Raw genomic sequence first — 20,225 nt, 5'->3', positions numbered from 1 at the left:
GAGTCTGTACAGGAAAAGCTCAGATCCAGCAGAAGAAACATGGACCTCTATACACCAAGATTGTGCGGGAATGAGGGAGAAGGGCTATATCAGGGACACACACCAGTGCAGTGTGAAAATAAAGGAGCTTCAGCTAGTGTACCAGAAGACAAGGGAGGCAAACAATCATTCTGGTTCTGCCCCACAGACACACTGTTTTTATGAGGAGCTGCATGCAATTCTCGGCGGTGACCCCATCACTCCAAATTGATTCCCCACTGACTGGTAGCAGTCTGGCGCTGCAAGCTTCCACAGAGCTATTGCCACTCGCTTTTCCACTGTCCTAGCAGCTCTCATTTCAGTATTGCTGTGCTTCAAGACTGGGGAAAGCTCTGCACACAGTCCCTGGAAATTGGCCTTATGCATTTGAAAGTTCTGCAGCTGGTACTCATCATCCCATAGATGCATAACAATGCAATCCCACTGGTCAGTGCTTGTTTCCCAGGCCCAGAAATGCCGCTCAACCATGTCAAGGTGACGCATAACTGGTGCCAGCAACTGTGAATTGCTCCGCCCTATGTCTTCCAGCAGGGCTGCTTGCATGTCATCACTTTGTTCCTTGCAGCAGCTCCTGTATCGGCTGTGTAAATACTGCAGAATAAGGCATGAGGTGTTTGTAATGCTCTCAACAACAGTGTACAGCTGAGCGAGGTCCATGCTTATCGTGCTATAGCATCTGCATGAATAACCCTGGCTTACGAAAAAAGGCGTGAAAAAGACTTGGTTTGTTTGCCATTGAAGGAGGGTGGTAAGTGTATCATGGGAGGCTAACGCCATGTTCCCATAATCACCTCCACCAATGTTTTGGTCCAATAAGGCATTGCAAGCCCAACCCAAAATTCCACTCGGCTACCTGCATTGTGGAATAGCTACCCACAGTGCAGTGCTCCATGCATCGATGCAAGCCCTGCTCGTGAGGATGCACTCCGCCAACACAATGAGCATAGAGTGGACACGCAAGATTGACTTGCTTAAATCAGAGGCTCAATGTCGACTTACATGAAGTGGACTTAGCTTTGTAGTGCAGACATTATTTTAGTGAAACAATTTTCCCATCACAACATTGCTTCATGGATCTTACTTTGTTCCATTTTTTTGTTCTGAATCCTTGGCCGACTGATATTCTCTCACATTTCAGGATGTCAGATTTAATATGAACTTACATTGTCCCCAAATGTCCCATGTGATGTTCATTCTTTTAAAAAGCTGGTAAACAAAAAGTATCAATACCATACACTGATTGTAAAAACTCAGACATTTCTTTGTATTTACAAAAGGCTAAAAGATAAAGATACAATTAAGATATCTAAGTTTAGCAACACTCACTGATAAGTTTGCACAAATGTTTTCATTTTAAGTGTCATCTTCAGTGACTTATACTTTTTCAATTATTTACCTTTGTGGCTGAAATTTGGTAGTGTTCTCTCAAGTCTGAATCACTTTGAAAAATGATAACCAAAATGTTTTTGCTATATTGAAGCTTTAAGAGTGAAAAAATACTACACTTCTCGTTGAAGGAGCTCCAGTGTATAATTAGCAGATAAGAACTTGGAATTTTGCAAGGATATAGCTTCTGTATTACAAACATGCCTTTAAATGGTTTAATGAAAATTGGTTGTGCTTTGTGAAACCGAAGGGTTTGGAAATGTTTGTGCATTGGGTTTGTGCATTGTAATTTGGTTGGGCACTGTGCATTGGAAGTGTTTGTGCACTGTGATGCGATCTAAGTCTGTCAGCATATCTGCACATACATATTCAGATTAGGAAAGTTCATAGACAGTGTTAGGCTTTTCTTCTATGATTAGTGAAAGTGCATGGAGAAGACAGGGCACTACAGGAATTCTGCTTTCTTCCATATTATGGTGTGCCTGGAATCAGAGAGCCTTCTGACTCATGGATTGTACATACTATGCAATACAGAGTATTCTTCTGCTGTTTAGCAAATATGGAATGTGGGGAACTTGGTTTCTTTCTTTTTCTTTTTAAAAGCCATAAGGAATAAACTATTTAAAGAATATTGAGGACACAGAGCAAAGAATTCAGTCAAAATTTGGCTGAGCCTCAGAGAAGCTTCTAAGACCCCGGGATGCTGGGGGAGCCAAAGCAGGAGGGGTATACAGTTCTGGAACTGGGACCAGCACATCCAGCGAATGGTGTGGCCTTTTGTCATTCTCGTGAGCATTGGAATGCGATGCTCCCCCCTGGCTGAAACCTGTAGATAGTTTAGCATGTTCAGGCCAATGTATGGGGGGGTTCCTGGGCCAGGATCTGATTGTGGCCTGATTGCGGTACCCATGAGGTACTTTTTGAGGCGGAGAGCTCAGCCAGGCACCGACAGGGAGGGAGAGACAGATACTGCACGTGGACTTCCCCCAAACAGTATAAACAACGTTGTGCTTGTCACTGATAGAAAACAAGCAAGGGCAGAAAGTGCAGACTTTGAATCCTGGTATCTCCGAGATAATCTAGGACACAGACCTGGGTGCTAGAAAGGGTGAGAGGGATTGTTTGGTTGGAAAACCACCAAAGTGGCGTCCAAGTTTTTAATCCTACAAAACTTCTAGGACCTAGAAAATAATTGCAAAAAACAACAGAATACTAAATATGAACAAAGTAAAAACAGTTTTTCTAAGAAGTTTGGAAAATGTGTCACCAAGGATAAGAGGACAGCACAAGCTCCAACTCAGACCATACAGCAGTGAGAAGGAACTGGAGATGCGGTTGGTCTGTCCCACCCTTTATCGCCTTGGGCAAAACCACAAGGCAGTACAAGAGCACATGCGTGGACCGATGAGTAATACTACTTTGAAAAGCTCCAGCTCTGGGCACATGGCGGAATACAGTAGGGACCAATAGGGACCATCACTCAGAGAAGGAGGAACACATGATTTTTATCAGACAACAATGTCATGAAAAAAAGAAACAGAATTCTCAATTTAAAAAGCACAAAGCAAACAACTGAATAGGTGTGTTTTACCAAAAAAGTGATATTTACCTTCGAGGTCTTCATAGTAAATGCAGTAAAAATGGATAAGAAAGTCTACTCAGTTTGTTAACTCATACATCTGTATATCCAACAGTCTGAAATAATCACATTTTACAGTATATACAGAAACACATAATATGCAAATAAATTTAATTATGCTAGTGTTGTATGATTATCTCACAAAGAAAAGACAAACACTAAAAACTGTTTAATCATAGTGAGAGACATATGGGCATGCTCTTTAGTAATTGTTGCTCTTTAGTAATGGCTACATCTTCACTGCCAAAAAAGGTGTATTTTTATTCTAAAGTAACTAATGTGCATTTGTTATCTCACTGTAAAAATCCTAGCTGAGACAAGGCTCTGAGGGTTGGTTTTTTTTGTTTTTTACTGAAATACAGATAGGTGAGATCAACATAATATCTCCTCTATCTGTGTTTGACCTCACCTAGATAAACTGCTATAAGAACTACACAGCCTTGCCTCTACAGGGATTTTACAATGCAATAGGTAAACAACCAACCATCCACACTCATGCCCCACACCCATCTTTTCTTAGCAGTGAAGACACGGCCTGTAGTTTTCAGTATCAATATCGTCGCCCCATTTCAACCCAAGCCACTAGTCAAAGTTTGGAGCCCTATATATGTTTCAGTTGGGAGCAGAAACTGGAACTAGTCAGGTATTTTCTTGATGCAGTTTTTTTTCTATTTACAAAGAATACATAAAGTCTTGTGTGATTTCCTCTGTGTTTAGAGACACAACAGGAAATGGCTTCTTTTCCTCACGCCACCAAGAGCCCTCTTTTTTGCGTGTACTTCTGACCCAAAAACATCTTCCCAGGTTTCTTTCAGGACCACAAAATGATTTCTGCTGCTCCTTTAGGCTAGCTCTCTCTCCCCCCAACCTCTGTTCTCTCCGTTTTTCTGTTCTGCCTTCCCCCATATTCCCACGCCTATTCAAAACAATACTCAGCCAAAAAGCTCCTGGGCAGGTTCACATACTCTTTTTGTCTTAGGTGAAGGTTTTAACAATCTAAACCAAGGTTCCAACCAGCTCATAACAATATTTTTAATTAAGTGCCTCCCATTAGAGGATTATCTGAGTATTCCAAGCACAAAGGAGATGACTGTCAATGGTCACCTAATCACTTTTGCTTAAGGGTCACTTAGGGACAATGGCTCAATCCCATTCCTCTCCTCAGACAGCCTATAAAACTGGTTTGACTAGGGGGACCAAAGCCCATGGACATGTGAAGAAGTCTTTTGGAAAACAACCTGGCAGGGTTTGAAAGGGAAATTTCACTGAGGCAGATAGAACACCAGCTGAAACACGCTCAGCGATTAGGAACCCACCATGGTATCTGAAGAAAGTAAGCCTGTCTAGGATGCCATTATGGAACAGAAGAACATCAGGTAAGAGAGAAATGCATACAGAAAGGTTTAAAATCCTTTTCTCTTTAATGCTTTATTCCAACTGCTTAGTAAAAATTCTTTAAGTAGGTTGTTAGTCTATATCATGGGTCAAAGACTCCCAAAGGGAGGAAAGGCAGTTGCCTGAAACCAACTGAACCTGCAGCGTGACAAGAGGTTGGTATACATGGGATAGCGTATGCAGGTGCTGCTGGTCTGAGAGTGGCAGAATTGTGAAATTCCAAACAAGCAAAAATGGGCTAAAAGCCCAAGATGTGAGGTGCATGCACTCAGAGACCAGAAAGTAGACAGAGACTTAGTTAGCCCTATAACTGGGATACAGACTTGTCTAGATTTGCATAAAATAATTCGATAAAATCACAACCATGTTAGATTATTTGTCTGAGTTCAACTAGACCAATTGCATGACACTGCCATTTAGGACCAAAAGGTGCTTTAAACTCAATATATTGTAGTAAGTAAGATGCCTCCATTAAGTTTTGCTTTGGTACTAAATTCTAGAAAGGGTTTATGCTATTTGAAATGCTAATTTGTGCATAGTAAACAGCTCTGATCTGAGAGGCATCTTGTACAGTGCAACTTGTCTCAGAGTATTTGCTTCGAAAACTTGAGACTTGCAGATCCAACATACAAAATATTGCTGTAATTAGACTAATGGACAAAAAAGGAAAAATTGTAACATTCCAAGATACGGTCCCTCTTCATTTTACTCAGAGGCAGGAATAGGGAAGAGGGTCTGGTTTAATATTACTTCAAGGTACAGTATTTGGCTAATACATGAATCATAGAAATGTAGGACTGGAAGGAACCTTGTCAGGCCATCTAGTCCAGTGCCATGCACTGAGGGAGGACTAAGTATTATCTATTCTAGACCATACCTGACAGGTGTTGTCTAACCTGTTCTTAAAAGCCTCCAATAACAGAGATTTCTCAACCTCCCTAGGTAATTTGGTCCACTGCTTAACTCCTCTTACAGTCAGAAAGTTTTTCCTAATGTCTAGCCTAAATCTCCTTTGTTGCAATTTCAGCCCACTACTTCTTGTCCTATCCTCTGTGGATAAGAAGAACAATTTATCACCCTCCTCTTTATCGCAACCTCTTATGTACTTGAAGACTTATGTCTCCCCTCAAGTCTTCTCTTCTCCAGACTAAACAAATCCAATTTTTTCAATCTTTCCTTCTAAGTCATGTTTTCTAGACCTTCAATCACTTTTGTTGCCCTCCTCTGGACTTTCTCCAATTTGTCCACATTTTTTCCCAAAGTGTGATGCCCAGAATTGGACACAGTACTCCAGTTCAGACCCTATTGGTGCTGAGTAGAGATGAAGAATTACTTCTCTTCTCTTGCTAACACATCCCAGAATGACATTTGCTTTTTTTGCAACAGTATTACCTTGTTGTACCATATTTAGTTTGTAATTAAATATGTAGTTTTGTAACCTTCAGATCCTTTCCTGCAGTACCCTTATCTACGCAGTAGATTCCCATTTTGTATTTATGTGATTATTTCTTCCTAAGTGTAGTACTTTCATTTGTTCCTTATTGCTTCCCATGGAATATTACTTACCAATTCTCTGGAGTTTGTTAAAGTCTGCCTTCATAAAGTCCCTTGTCTTTATTCTGCTGTTTTCCCTCATGCCATTCCTTAAAACTATAAATGCTATTATTTCAGGATCAGTTTCACCCAAGCTGCCTTCCACCTTCAAATTCTCAATCAGATCCTCCCTATTAGTCAGAATCAACTCTAGAAGAGTCTCTTCCCTCCCTCATGGCTCTCTCCACCATCTGCAGTAAAAAGTTATCTCCAATACATTCCAAGAATTTGTTAGATAATCTGTGCCCTACTGTATTATTTTTCCAACAGATGTCTGGGTAGTTGAAGTCCCACATCACCACCGAGTCCTGTTCTTTGGGTATTTGGGTAGGACCTTGGTAAAGAAGATCAATAGTTTCAGCCACAGTAATAGGACATTTAATGTTTATTACCTCTGACAAGAAGTTTTAAAAAATTTTAATAGGACACAGCTGATCAGGCTATTTAATTGATTTGTTTTATTACAATACTTTGGCAATTTCCGCTAGAAAAAGTCAAGTCAGTTTTAATAATGAGGGTTTTATACCAGTAGCTTGTTACTCTTCAGAGCAGTTTTTTAATAATGCTTTTATTTTTTTTTTAAATGGCTAATTGGTTAATTTCCATCAAAAGGGAAAACCTGATTCCCTGCAAATCAAATTGGCTATTGGAATTGGTACATTCACCTTTCATGAAGGTTTTGTGTTATCTTCTCTGGGAGCATATCCCTACTTTAACCAGGCCAAATCTACTCTTCAAATCAAGCTGTAATACAAACCAGAAGGATTCATAATAGCAAACTTCTTCCAAATGCAATATGGTTGAGTTTCAAATTCTCTTTATTTACCCAAAATCAACCCACAGATGTGCAGGAGCCTGACAATGTGAATTGTCCTCTTAAATCATGCTCCTATTCTCCCACCCATCATCTACCTCCCACTTGTATAAGAAGGGAGAAAGGGGAAGTTGCCAAGCATCTCGAAAGATGAAAGAGCATTGAAGAAAAAAAGGAAGAGAAGTGGTCATTCCAACTCCTCTAAGAAAGCAAGCACTGACATGGCTGCACCTGCTTATCAGGCACATTCCCTAAAACACCCCTCTTCAGTGTTACCACAAGATAGATAAAAATGGGCTCCCCCAATCAAATTCAGAAGCCTCACTCATTTATCTACAAATGATCATTCACAACGGGTAACATCCAATAAAAACTTAGCTTTATCCAGTTCCCACATCACCCAAGTGATCCATCTCCCGGATACATTCTGCACGAAATAAGTTTACTACTAACCGATATCAACGGATAGAAAGACAGCTGAAATATCAGATTTGCATATTCACTTCATAACCAATGACTATGAAATATCCCATGATAGAAAAGTACATCTTCAATCCCAGATATAAACCATTTGCCTAATAACTCAAAGATTTGATCCTCAGATTTTAACCTCAAGTTTTAAGCCAATGTGAAAAAAAAAGTCTTCAGAACTTACATTGACTTTGAAGCTTTGTACTGAGCCATCCAAAAAGTGGACACTACAGATGATCTCTGATCGGGTTTTCTCTTTTGGTAGTTCTGATGCTCGTATATTATTTATCCTCCCACCTAACGCTCGTAACCGGGAGTTCATAACTATTGCTGAATAGCCTGTAAAACAAAAAAATATATTTGGTAAATTCCTTAAGATACACTAAACAGAACAATTTCATCCATACTTTTCAGAGAACCACAGAAACACACAACCCCCCAAAACAAAGCAAGGCCCTGAATTACACAAAAATGTTACACTGGTTTAACTAAAATGTGTTTAAAAAACAACTTAGTTGAGCCTGTGCAGATCCCTCATATAGGCCAATTGTAAAGTAATAAAAGTGAGCTATGCAAGCCAATTGTGATGTAAGTGAGTCTATACAGGGGCTTGCACAATTTTTAAACCAACTGTAGTTAAACCAGTATAAGTTGTTTGGACCAGACTTATGTAATTACCTTAATTTTAAAACAGGAATGTACACTCATTCTACATTACACAAAATGATTGATCTAAGCATTAAGAAAATGACCTTAGAAACTCTTTCTAATAAATTCATTACACATTATGGAAGTATGGTTTGCAGAAACTCTACATTCTCTATACAAGTTTCATTCTACTCATTTAACTATTTTTTTAAGAATAAAATAAAAACTAAGTGAAAGCTTAGAGTTGTGTCACTCTTTCAAACAACATTTTGTTGCAGAAATGCAACAAATGATTATTCTTAAAGTACATGATTATAATTTTTTTATAAGACTGAAAATATAGACTCAGTCAATATGAAGCCAAGATGTTATCACTACAGAGAACGCCCCCCACGCCACCCCCACCTCCAAGATGGAAATAAGGTTTGGTTTCAAAATATTTTTAAAAGATACCCAGAACCCAGGATGAGCAATCTTATAGTTTGTAAAAACCAAAAAAAAAAAAAAAAAGATACAGCAAGGGAGGGATTAAGAAAGCGGTTACATACACGGAGTCTCTAAATATTTCACTGAAGACAATCAAATCTCTTCACTACATCAGTTTACCAACTGGCAACACAGATTGCAAAACTGACTGTCAACTCACACACCAGATAATGTATAGGTTAATTGCCAACCTTACCAAAGAAAGAAAAAAAGTACTTGTGGCACCTTAGAGACTAACAAATTTATTTGAGCATAAGCTTTCGTAAGCTACAGCTCACTTCATCAGATGCATACAGTAGAAAATACAGTGGGGAGATTTATATACACAGAGAACATGAAACAATGGGTGTTACCATACACACTGTAACGAGTGTGATCACTTAAGGTGAGCTATTACCAGTAGGAGGGGGGCGGGGAGGGCGGAGAAACCAACTTTTTGTAGTGATAATCAAGGTGGGCCATTTCCAGCAGTTGACAAGAACAAAAAAACTTCAAAACAGACTCCAACGAGAGGCTGCTGAATTGGAATTAATTTGCAAACTGGATACAATTAACTTAGGCTTGAATAAAGACTGGGAGTGGATGTGTCATTACACAAAGTAAAACTATTTCCCCACGTTTATTCCCCGCTGCCCCACTGTTCCTCACATGTTCTTGTCTACTTTAAAATAGACTTTAAATTCAAAGCACCGACCTCTTCCACTTGAATTCAGTAACTGGTAGCAGTAGCAGGCTGTCATATTACATAGACCAGCCATTAGATGTGAAAGAAACATTTTTTTAGTGTGATTCGCAGCTATTTGCTAGACAGCAGAGGTATTTTGAGACTAAGGAATCCTTGGGTCAATTCCATGTTCTGGAGGGAATATGTTCTACTGTTTACAGACCTGTCTGCCCATGTGCCCCCACTCATCTCTGTGCCCCCCTCTGATCCTATGCCCACTCCCTCTCTTCATATGTCCTCGTCTCCCCTATGCTTTCCAGTCAGGATACCTGTACTCCACCAGGGAGAACACAGAGCACAAGAGTCTCCTGTTCTCGGTTCTGATGCCTAGTTCCCTTACTGGTGGGAAAAGCGAGGGGGAAAAAAGGCCTGAGCGACCCCAGCAGCCATGGAATGAAGGATGCTCAGTGCAGACAGTCTCTGGAGATTTTAGCTGCCAAATTCTAACAAGCCTCCATTAAGAATAGATTTTCAGAGAGGCTTATAATCTGGTCAAATTTACACCTGTTACTTATCTTTTTGAGCTCTCCGTATTAGATGTAATAGAGTAGCATTTTATCAGTGATCAAGGGCTATTAAATTAAATTGGGTAAAACTCAAGGTCCATGTAACTAAAAGCAAGTGTGGTATGGTACATTTATTATAGAAAGAACTGTTTTATAACAAGTAACTATGAAAAAATAACCACTAATCTTTACAGAACTAAACTGTACACAGTAGCATGAATAGTCCCATTCTAATTTCACAATGAAATCCTCTCTCTCTCAGTGTGTCTAACAGATTATCTGGATACCCTAAGCAATACTTCAGGTAACTTTGCTAGACTGGTTTGTCCTATCAGAAAATAGCCCCTGAGGATTCTGCAAGCTCCACATCTCTCGTAAATGGTTTCCAAGTTCCTCAAAATCCTTTCACTACCCGCAGGGTATGGCTACACTTGCAGATGTAGAGTGCTGTGAGTTAAACCTGTCTTTGTACAGCGCAGTAGGGAAAGCGCTGCAGTCTGTCCACACTGACAGCACACTGGCATGGCCACATTTGTGGCACTTGCAGCAGCATTGGGAGCGGTGCATTGTGGCCAGCTATCCCAGAGAGCAACTCTTCCCATTCTGGCACTGTGACTTATGGGAAGGGGGCGGGGAGTGCGGAGCATTCTGGGTCCTGTCCCAATGCCCCGTGATGTATCAATTCACATCCCAGCATTCCCTTTGCTTCCTTCCACATTTGGCGCTATCTTTCAATGGTTTTTGTACTGAGCTCTCTGTCTTCCCTTTCGGTCTATGGGAATGGAGCCTGAACTGCTGAGGAATATGCTGACAAGTCTCAAGAGCACATCACGTTTGGCAGTTGAGTTATTCCTTATGATCCAAAGTGACAGTGAGGGCACCGACAATGATATCGACTCGAGTAATGCATATGACACGAGTTTGCTTGTGGCATTCACGGACATGCTCACCACCATGGAACGCCGCTTTTGAGCTCGGGAAACAAGCACTGAGTGGTGGAATCACATCGTCATGCAAGTCTGGGATGATGAACAGTGGCTACAGAACTTTCAGATAAGAAAAGCCACTTTCATGGGACTGTGTGAGGAGCTTGCCCCCACCCTGCGGCGCAAGGACACGAGATTGAGAGCTGCCCTGATGGTGGAGAAGAGGGTGACTATCGAAATCCGGAAGCTGGCAATTCCAGACAGCTACCAATGGGCTGCTAACCAGTTTGGAGTGGGGAAGTCGACCGCTGGAATCGTGTTGATGCAAGTTTGCAGAGCCATTAATCGCATCCTGCTCAGAAGAACCATGACTCTGGGTAACATGCATGACATTGTGGCTGGCTTTGCACAAATGGGTTTCCCTAACTGCGGAGGGGCGATAGATGGCACGCATATTCCAATTCTGGCACCAGCCCACCTAGCCTCCAAGTATGTTAATCGAAGGGCTATTTCTCTATGGTTCTCCAGACGCTTGTGGATCACCGTGGGCGTTTCATTGACATTAATGCAGGCTGGCCCGGAATGGTGCATGACTTACGCATCTTTCGGAACACCGGCCTGTTCAGGAAGCTGCAAGCTGGAACTTTTTTCCCAGACCAGAAGATTACCGTAGGGGAAGTCAACATGCCCATTGTGATCCTTAGAGACTCCGCTTACCCTTGAATGCTGTGGCTCATGAAACCCTACACAGGGAGCCTTGACAGCAGCAAGGAGCGGTTCAACAACAGGCTGAGCCGGTGCAGAGTGACTGTGGAGTGTGCTTCTGGCCGTTTAAAGGGCCGCTGATGCTCTCTGTATGCGAAGCTGGACCTGGCTGATGACAGCATCCCCACTGTTATATCTGCATGCTGTACCCTCCATAACATTTGTGAAGGGAAGGGTGAAAGATTCACTCAGGCATGGAACTCGGAGGTTCAACACCTGGAGGCTGAATTTGAACAGCCAGAGAACAGGGCTATTAAAGGGGCCCAGCGTGGGGCTGCAAGGATTAGGGATGTCTTGAGGGAGCAATTTGAGGCTGAAAGCCACCAATAATGTGTGGTGCCCTGCACGGAAGTGAAATGCCGTGGTTCCAATGTTAGTAGGAATCTGTGTTTGTTACAATGACTTGCAGTGCCTGTTGCCTTCCTGGGCTAAGGTATCTTTTATTTTATGCAATAATAAAGAATGTTTTCAAAGCCAAAAAATCCATTTATTGTAAAGAAAATTCATTTATTGAAAAGAGAGACAACTGCTTGGGAAACGGAAAGGGCAAGGGGGTGGGGAACAGTACAATCACAGATCTGCGTATGTCCTGTCTGGAGTGCTGCGCAATGAGTGCTGCACTTCAGGATGGCTGTACTGCATGGTGATGGGGATTGAGGGCAGTGGGTAAGGGTCATAGTTTTCAGGGCTGGGTGGTGAAGCTACAGGTGTTGGAGGCAGCTGGTGGTGGTAAGAACCCTAATGATGGGGGGAAAGTGTGTTGGAGGTGACATGGGGGCACAACGGAAAGAGTTTTGGGACAATGGCTGCAGGGGCATGGTAGTGCTCCGCCTGCATGGCTACGAGCGTCTGTATCAAGTCCGCTTGGCTCTTCATGATGCTTAGCAGCCACACCGTGCTTTGGTGCCGGCGATCCGCATTCTGCTGGCGGACCCTCCTTTCACTCTCCCGCCACTCCTGAACTTTTTGATTTTCATTACTTGAATGCTGCATTACTTCATGCAACATGTCTTCCTTGCTTCTACGTGGCCTCTTTCTGATTCTTTGGTGTCTTTCAGACGGTAATAACACGGATGGCTGAGATCTCAAGGTTGCATCTGTAAAAGCAAAATGCAACACTTAACAGAGGCAACATTGTTCACACCAGAGAGAGTTATGATTCCCCCGTACTTAAGGAAAGCAAGCACAGTCTACACACTAGCATAATTTGCCTGTCCCAAAGCAAGCACACACAACTCATGGGAGCCCCAAAATCGTGAGTAAGCACAGGGTCAAGCGTGACTGATTGTTTCATGGCTGTACTATCCTCTGGGTTTCTGTGCCTTGGGGAGAGCCAACAGCAGCAAGGGACCCCTATACTGAATACTGTCCCCACATTTTCCACAGGAGTTCGTCCTGGAAGATATCTCGCTGCTGAGGGTGACCTGGGAAGCAAGGGAGGGTCATCTACTGCAATGTGGTTTCCGCCCTGGCCCATATGCTCCTTGCCTGTGTGCAGCAATGATCCCCCAGCCCCTCACAGCAGAGTGGCGTGGACAAGTTAGCCTGACTGGGACAAGAACCACAGTGGCTCTCCCAAGAAACCTGCGCAAGCGCATTGCCTAAGTTCTGAGTGAGACCTTTGAAGAGATCACGGAGACTGATTACCGTGATGTGATAGAGCACATCAAGGTATGCCTGCAGCCCTAACCCTCCTCTCCCCAAGAGCCCGCACCGAATAACTTCCTTCCCAAAATAAAAGCCGCTTACCGGGAACCTCCTCTGGTGTTTGTCCTTCCCCAAGCACCGGCTGCCGCGACTGGCTACCTTCCTCCTCGCTTGAGAACAGCTCCTGGCTGCATGCATCTAGGGATTCCGGGGTGTCTTCCTCCGCCTCAGCACCCTCACTCCTGCTTTGCTCCTCTTTCTCCTGCCTTGTTGAACTAGGCTCTGAAGTCTCCATGGTGGCACTCTGAGTGGAGGTGGAGTCGCCCCCAAGTATCATGTGCAGCTCTTTGTAGAAATGGCAGGTCACAGGGGCAGCACCGGCATGTCTGTTTGCCTCGCAGGCTTTGCGGTAGGCATTCCACAATTCCTTCACTTTAATCCTGCACTGCAGTGCATCGCGGTCATGGCCCCCTTCCATCATGTCACTTGGTATCTGCCCAAAGATTTCATAATTCCTACAACTGGAGCGCAGCTGGGACTGGACAGCTTCCTTCCCCCCCAAACACTCATGAGGTCCAGCAACTCACCACTGCTCCATACTTGGGCTCGCCTGAGGAGTGGAAGAATGGTCACCTGGAAAGATTCGCTGATAGCACTCCAAGCCAGGCTGAGCAAACAGGAAGGGATTTTTCAAAATTCCCAGAGAATTTGAAGGGCAGGTCTGACGGTTGGTCACCTGAGGGCAGGGCAGTAGAGTTCAAGGTGATGACCAGAGTGGCTAGCACAGGCATCACAGGACACTTCTGGAGGCCAATCAGAGCGCACTATAGGACCAGACCGTCCACACTGGCGCCACAGCTGTCCAGCGGGGGTGCAAACATTATTCCACTCGCTGAGGTGGAGTATCAGCAGTGATGTATCCGCGGAGTCAGAGCACTCTACATGCCTTGCCAGTGTGGACGGGTAGTGAACTAGTGCGCCCGGGGCTCCTTTATTGCGCTATAACTCGCAAGTGTAACCAAGGCCTCCGTAGTTTGTAGCTCACCCTCTGAGCCTGAGGCCAAATTCCTACTGAACCTTGCCACCAAGGAAAGTTTGTCAGAGATGGCATTAGAACGGACATTCCTTTTGTGTAGAATGACAGTGAAATGTCATGACTAAATTTTCCATAATATAGCTAGAATTCTGAATGCCATCAAAGAGAATGTATAATGTGTCTTATGATCACTGAACTTTCAGGTGTCTCCTCAAAAGAATCTGAACGAGCTTTTTCTATGCCACAAACCCATTAGTCACACTTCTTAAAGTATTTATAGAAGGTCTCTAGCAATTACAGGTGACACCTGTTTGGCTGCTCTATTTTGCCATTATGTATATAACATACATTTTTGTGAGGTGCTTATAGTTAAGACAGATAAATTTATACTCTGCCTAACACTTTATGTTATATTTATTAGGGGGATCATATGCTGAATCCTCCAAATAATAAAACTGGGAAATTCAGCACAAGCAATATAAAGAATAACCAATTTGCACCGGGCTCATGAACCAAAAAATTCAAAATCCTTGAAGTCTATAATCACACACAGTCTTATGTACCAGCCAAATTAGTTCTGTGGAATCTATTCTATGTACATGGATAAAATATTCATGGACATGTACTCAATTTCTTATACACTTTTTTCCTATGACAGATTACTGAGGGACATTTCACCATCGCTGGTGGATTCCCTCATCTTTCCACATAGAATATGTTTACAATGAACAAACAAAACAGGGCTGTACACAATATGAATTTGATTTTTATAAAAATAGGGCTCAGTTATTGAAATGTCATAATGGATTAGAGCAACAATCCCTCACATCCAGTATCATGGATGTAACACCAGATGGTTCACGAAAAGGTGCAAGAATGCTGGCATTGACAGTTATAAAACAACAGTCCACTGGGGAAGTTTCTTCTTAACCTCCTCTGAGCTTGTGTTATGCTTTAAAGCATGAAGGTTTATATCCTTTATCTTATCTAATATAACAGTGCATGTGCTCGTTACCCATTTAAGAAGGGTTATTTTTTAATCCTGAATTCTTGGAATCAATGATACCTCCAGCCAATGAGTTCCAAACACTAATGGCATAATGTAAACAAAGCATTTCCTTTTATTAATTTTAAGTTGTTAGGGGTTTTTTTTCCCTGCAAGTTCCTCTCCTTCCCCCTTTCCCTCCCTGAAAACAGCTCTTTTGAAAATATTTTTCTGCCTTTAGAATACTTTTATTTTTCATCCTTCTGGAATAAACTAAACAGATTTATATTATTATGTAAGCAGTTTTCTTTGCCTCACTCCTACATAAATTATAACAATGTTAGACTGTTACAGATCGTATCCTTCACTCTACTCCAAATTAGAGGGATAGGAATGTTTATTTTCAAGTTCTACAACTAGCTAAATATCCTCTTTGCACTTTAATGCAAATAAGCAAGCCTTTGAGATTTCTACTGCTGGAATCAGAAAGAGGGCTCAGGTCAAGTTTTGACACTGGCCTATTGAAATATGGAGTAAAGCTGAAAAGTTCCATAGAGATGTCAAAACTGAAGATGACTGGAGTTTCATCCAGTTTCAAGACAGGTAACTTTAGAGCACTTATTACATTTGAAAAATAAAATGGAAACAGAAACCAAAATCAATTGAAAGCAGTAATCTTGTTTTTCAAATATAATTCAGTTGAACACCACATTGCTCATATTTACTGGGCAAGAGCTATGCATTATATACTTTAAAAAATTCTGATTCATCAGGTTGTCACCTTAAGCCCCTTAAACTCTGTTCTCATCCCTAGTTATTAGGCATTACTCACATATATCAAGAGCCATATCTACCAGTGACACACCTTTATGGGAAAATATTTTTCCAGCCAGAACCAGACAACAGAAGCCTACAATTTTAAAAAGTTTTTTTAAACAAGCACCTATGAAAATGGAAATCAAATTTGGTTCCTGTAAGGAAGTATTAACATGCCCCTTTACACCTCACCTTCAAACCGAAATTGCAGACTGGAAGTTTGTCCACTAATTATATAAAATCCAAGTCTGAAATTCGATAGCAAAACCCTTTGTCACATACAACCCAAAATTTGTTGCTTACCCACTGGCTTTATATTCTCTGAAAACTTTTTCTGATAAATACAGGAGGCAATCCAACCAGTATTAATTTTAAAATCTATAGCACCAGAAACGTAAGTTGTCGTGGAATTCAATTCTTCAAGCAAATCAACAGGTCACAAACAGTGTTTAATTTGTAATGAAAGATGCCAGGGCTCAAGCAATTTTTTTACATTCATGACTGACACAGCAAGCACAGAGGTGCTGTGGATGTGAACGGTAGATGTGCTATGGATGTGAACTGCCAAGCCTAGAGGTGGCAGGCCGCAGCCCTGGCAAGCCCTCTAACTAATTAAGCACTGGTCACAAATATACCAATACATTAAAATTAAAGATTTAATTACAAGGACTTTATATATCACAACATAATCTGACCATAGATTGGTTCAAAACTGCCAGAGTGGCCAGTATATTTCCTTAAAGAGGGAGGGACAGCTCAGTGGTTTGAGCATTGGCCTGCTAAACCCAGGATTGTGAGTTCAATCCTTGAGGGGGCCATTTAGGGATCTGGGGCAAAAATTGGGGATTGGTCCTACTTTGAGCAGTAGGTTGGACTAGATGATCTCCTGAGGTTCCTTCCCACCCTGATATTCTATGATTCTATATTGGATTAACAGAACATGAAAGAACATGCAGCAGATATACCCAAAACTGCAGTGTAAAGAATAGAAGATTTGTTGTTTCAAGTATCCTCTTGCTTAAATGAGGATAAAGATGGAAATTTCTATGATCTCAAAATTGTAGCTAAAAATATTACAATCACGATTCCTATGAAGGAATATAGTTTTGCAAATACAACAAAACCATTCACATTTCTTGAAATAAGCATTTTAAGATGAACGTAAGAAATTCAGATTTAGCTCTCATATTTGGTTCCAATGGCCAAAGGCAGGTGAAATATTTCAACATATGGCGATTGTCTTGTCATATAAATTATGAGTAATCACACTATAAGCATCTCGGGATAACCATGGGTCACCGTAAAATGTAGGATCTAGGGTAGGGGTTCAACCACTTCCACAACCACCAAAATGATGCACTTTAAAAAAAAAACCAAAAAACCTGTATTAGTGTAATTTCATTAAGGTTAATATATAAAACCTAAGCTAAGTCCCTAAAACACAAACTTTAATAATAGTCAACACTATACCTTCATTTCACTATTTAAGGTAATTTACAAAAAATAATATATTTGCAAAAATTTTAATCAGCCAAAATATTTAGTAAAGCCAATGAAACAGATTTTTGTTAGTCTTCTTCCAATCTTTCTCCAATATTCAGTGAAAATTAATTATATGCCTTTTTTCTCTAACATTTTATTCTGCTGAAGTTCATTCATAAATTGGGCTTCAAAGTAGACTTTAATAATGATTATATCTTTAACAAGACTAGATTTAAATATACATTTAAATATTGATGCTTTTGAGTACATTACATTTTGTAGACACTTAGAGCCCTTCTAGGAAGTCATTTTAACAAATATGTTAAATAAATATGTCAAGTCTAGAGGGCAAAAACACCACCCACCAAACCCACAGCTGACCTGCTCAAACTGCATATAACAATATCAGAAATTACAACTTGCTTGCAAGTCTTAATCTGCACTTTATTTCAAGGTATCCTAAATATTGCATTGAAGCCTTCCAGTGCTAAACTTGTATTGCAAATTTCATTTAAGGGAAACTTTATGATTTTACTGAGTGCTGAGTTCAAATTAATAATTGAGCGGCAAAGACGCATGGACTAAGGGGGGGGGGGGAGAAGGAAAAAAATCTAAATCTTAGGCAATGTCTACACTACAAATGGGGATGTTATTTGCAACTAGTGTAGACTGGATTGTTTAGCCACAACGAATCCTGGGTCTTGGCAGGGAAAAGAGATTTTCCCAAGGTCACCCAGTAGACCAGTAGCAGAACTGGGAATAGAACTCCGTTATTGTCCTACTCCAATGCCCTATTAGGCCACAGTGCCTAGTTAAGCACTCCAAAGTTAGAAAATGCCAGAATTCCTGTGCAATATTAATTCCATGCCACCACCACCCCTTGTGCATATACATTATGATACAGTCTTTAAATGATTATATATTATTTTTTCCCTACAGCAGAGATTCTCAACCTTTTTCTTTCTGAAGCCCCCCCAGCATGCTATAAAAACTCCACGGATCGCCTGTGCCACAACAACTGTTTTTCTGCATATCCAGTAGATTAAAAGACAGGGCTAACACTGGGGGTAGCAAGCAGGGCAATTGCCAGGGGCCCCACGCCACTTGGGGCCCCACAAAGCTAAGTTGCTCAGGCTTTGCCTTCAGCCCGGAGCAGTGGGTGTCAGGCTTCAGCCCTGGGCCCCACTGAGTCTAACACTTGCCCTGCTCTCTGGCTTATTTTGGCGGACCTCCAGAAACATGCTTGTGGCCCCTCAGTGAGTCCTAGACTCATGGTTGAGAACCACTGGACGAGATCAGTCGCTCTCAACCAGGGATCTGGGGTCCCCTAAGGGGCCTCAAGCAGGTTTCAGGGGGGCCTCCGAGGGGGGCCAGCATTAGACTTGCTGAGGCCCAGGGCAGAAAGCCAAATCCCCATTGCATGGGTCTGAAGCCCAGGTCCCTGAGCCCCACCATCTGGGGCTGAAGCTGAAGCCTGAGCAACGTAGATTCGTGGGGGCCCCTGAGGCATGGGTCCCAGGCAATTGCCCTGCTTGCTACCCGCTAACGCCAACCCTAGCTTTTATATGCAGAAAAGCAGTTATTGTGACATAGGTGGGCTGTGGAGTTTTTATAGGACGTTGGGGGTGGGGGCTCAAAGGAAAAGGTTGAGAACCTCTGCTATAGGGAAAAAATTATATATACTCATTTAAAGACTGAATCATAATGTATATGCACAAGGGGTGGTGGTGTGGAATTAATATTGCACAGGAATTCTGGCATTTTCTAATTTTGGAGCGCTTAACTAGGCACTGTGGCCTAATAGGGCATTGGAGTCGGACGATAACGGAGTTCTATTCCCAGTTCTGCCACTGGTCTGCTGGGTGACCTTGGGAAAATCGCTTCCCCTCTGTGCATCTCAGTTTCCCCAACTGTAAAACGGGGATAATGATACTGACCTCCTTTGTGAAGAGCTTTGAGATCTACAGATGAAAAGAGCTAAATGAGTCAGTTATTATTAACTTGGCAACGTTAAGATTTTTTAAAAAATGTTTTTGCAACATTAACATTTCAAGTATAAGTCTCATTCTGCCAAACTCCAATTATACTCTCTATGCCACAAGTATCTTATGTCTGTTCTAATTACTGTAGTTCATCTTGCCTGGAAAGAAAGTTCAGTACTTTTCCCCTGTAATCATTATCTGAGAAACATTTATATTGTTAGTCTTGTGTTAGCAAGTGCAAATAATGTTTGTAAATATTATAAAATTGGCATCTTCACAATTTTTTGTCTAACAGAAATCTGTCAGCGTAAAAGTGTTATCTACCGTACTGTAGTATTGAAATTAGGAGGTTCTGCTATTTTTAGTTGTTATAAAACTTTAACCATAAAAATTAAAATTGTTTGACATACTGATTTTTACTCCACCCACAGGCGCCACCCCTGCAGCTCCCATTTACTGTGATTCCCAGCCAATGGGAGCTGCGGAGCTAGAGCTCGGGGTGGGGCGGGGCAGGGGCAGCGCACAGAGCAGTCTGCCGCGCCTCCGCCTACGAGCAGCCAGGACAGGTCGCTGCTTGCAGGGAGCTGCCCAAGGTGAGCGCCCCCTGGATCCGGCACCCCACACCTCCTCTCATGCCCCATCCCACTGCCCCAAGCCCGCTCCTGCACCCAAACTCCCTCCTGAGCCCCAACCCACTGCCCCGAGCCCACTCCCGCATCCAAACTCCCTCCCAGAGCCGTGCTCCACACCACCTCCCACGCCTCAACCCTCTGCAGGCCCCGCGCCAATCAGACTATAAACCAGAATTTCAGTGAAGATCAGAAATGCCAGTTTATAGAGCTTTCCGGTTGGTGAAGTGCTGGATAAAACAGCTTTTACTGTATA

General features: G+C 42.1%; 1 protein-coding gene across 6 annotated transcripts in view; it reads right to left on the bottom strand.

Annotated features, from left to right (window-relative positions):
• Positions 1-20,225, bottom strand: part of PTPN3 (protein tyrosine phosphatase non-receptor type 3) — a 277,972-nt gene that overhangs the window by 211,372 nt on the left and 46,375 nt on the right. For 4 of the 6 annotated variants that reach the window (XM_073332642.1, XM_073332646.1, XM_073332643.1 and 1 more), the window contains exon 2: positions 7,522-7,676. In XM_073332642.1, the coding sequence (XP_073188743.1) occupies positions 7,522-7,659 (138 nt within the window). In that variant the 5' untranslated portion in view covers positions 7,660-7,676. Of the gene's footprint in view, positions 1-6,303; positions 6,387-6,717; positions 6,797-7,521; positions 7,677-20,225 lie in introns of those variants that run through there. The other 2 variants (XM_073332648.1, XM_073332647.1) reach the window with 2 other exon arrangements.

The sequence above is a fragment of the Lepidochelys kempii genome, chromosome 2 (genome assembly GCF_965140265.1).
Source record: "Lepidochelys kempii isolate rLepKem1 chromosome 2, rLepKem1.hap2, whole genome shotgun sequence".
NCBI lineage: Eukaryota > Metazoa > Chordata > Testudines > Cheloniidae > Lepidochelys > Lepidochelys kempii.
Note: the sequence above shows the minus strand (reverse complement) of the source record. Positions and strands in the feature narration are given on the sequence as shown.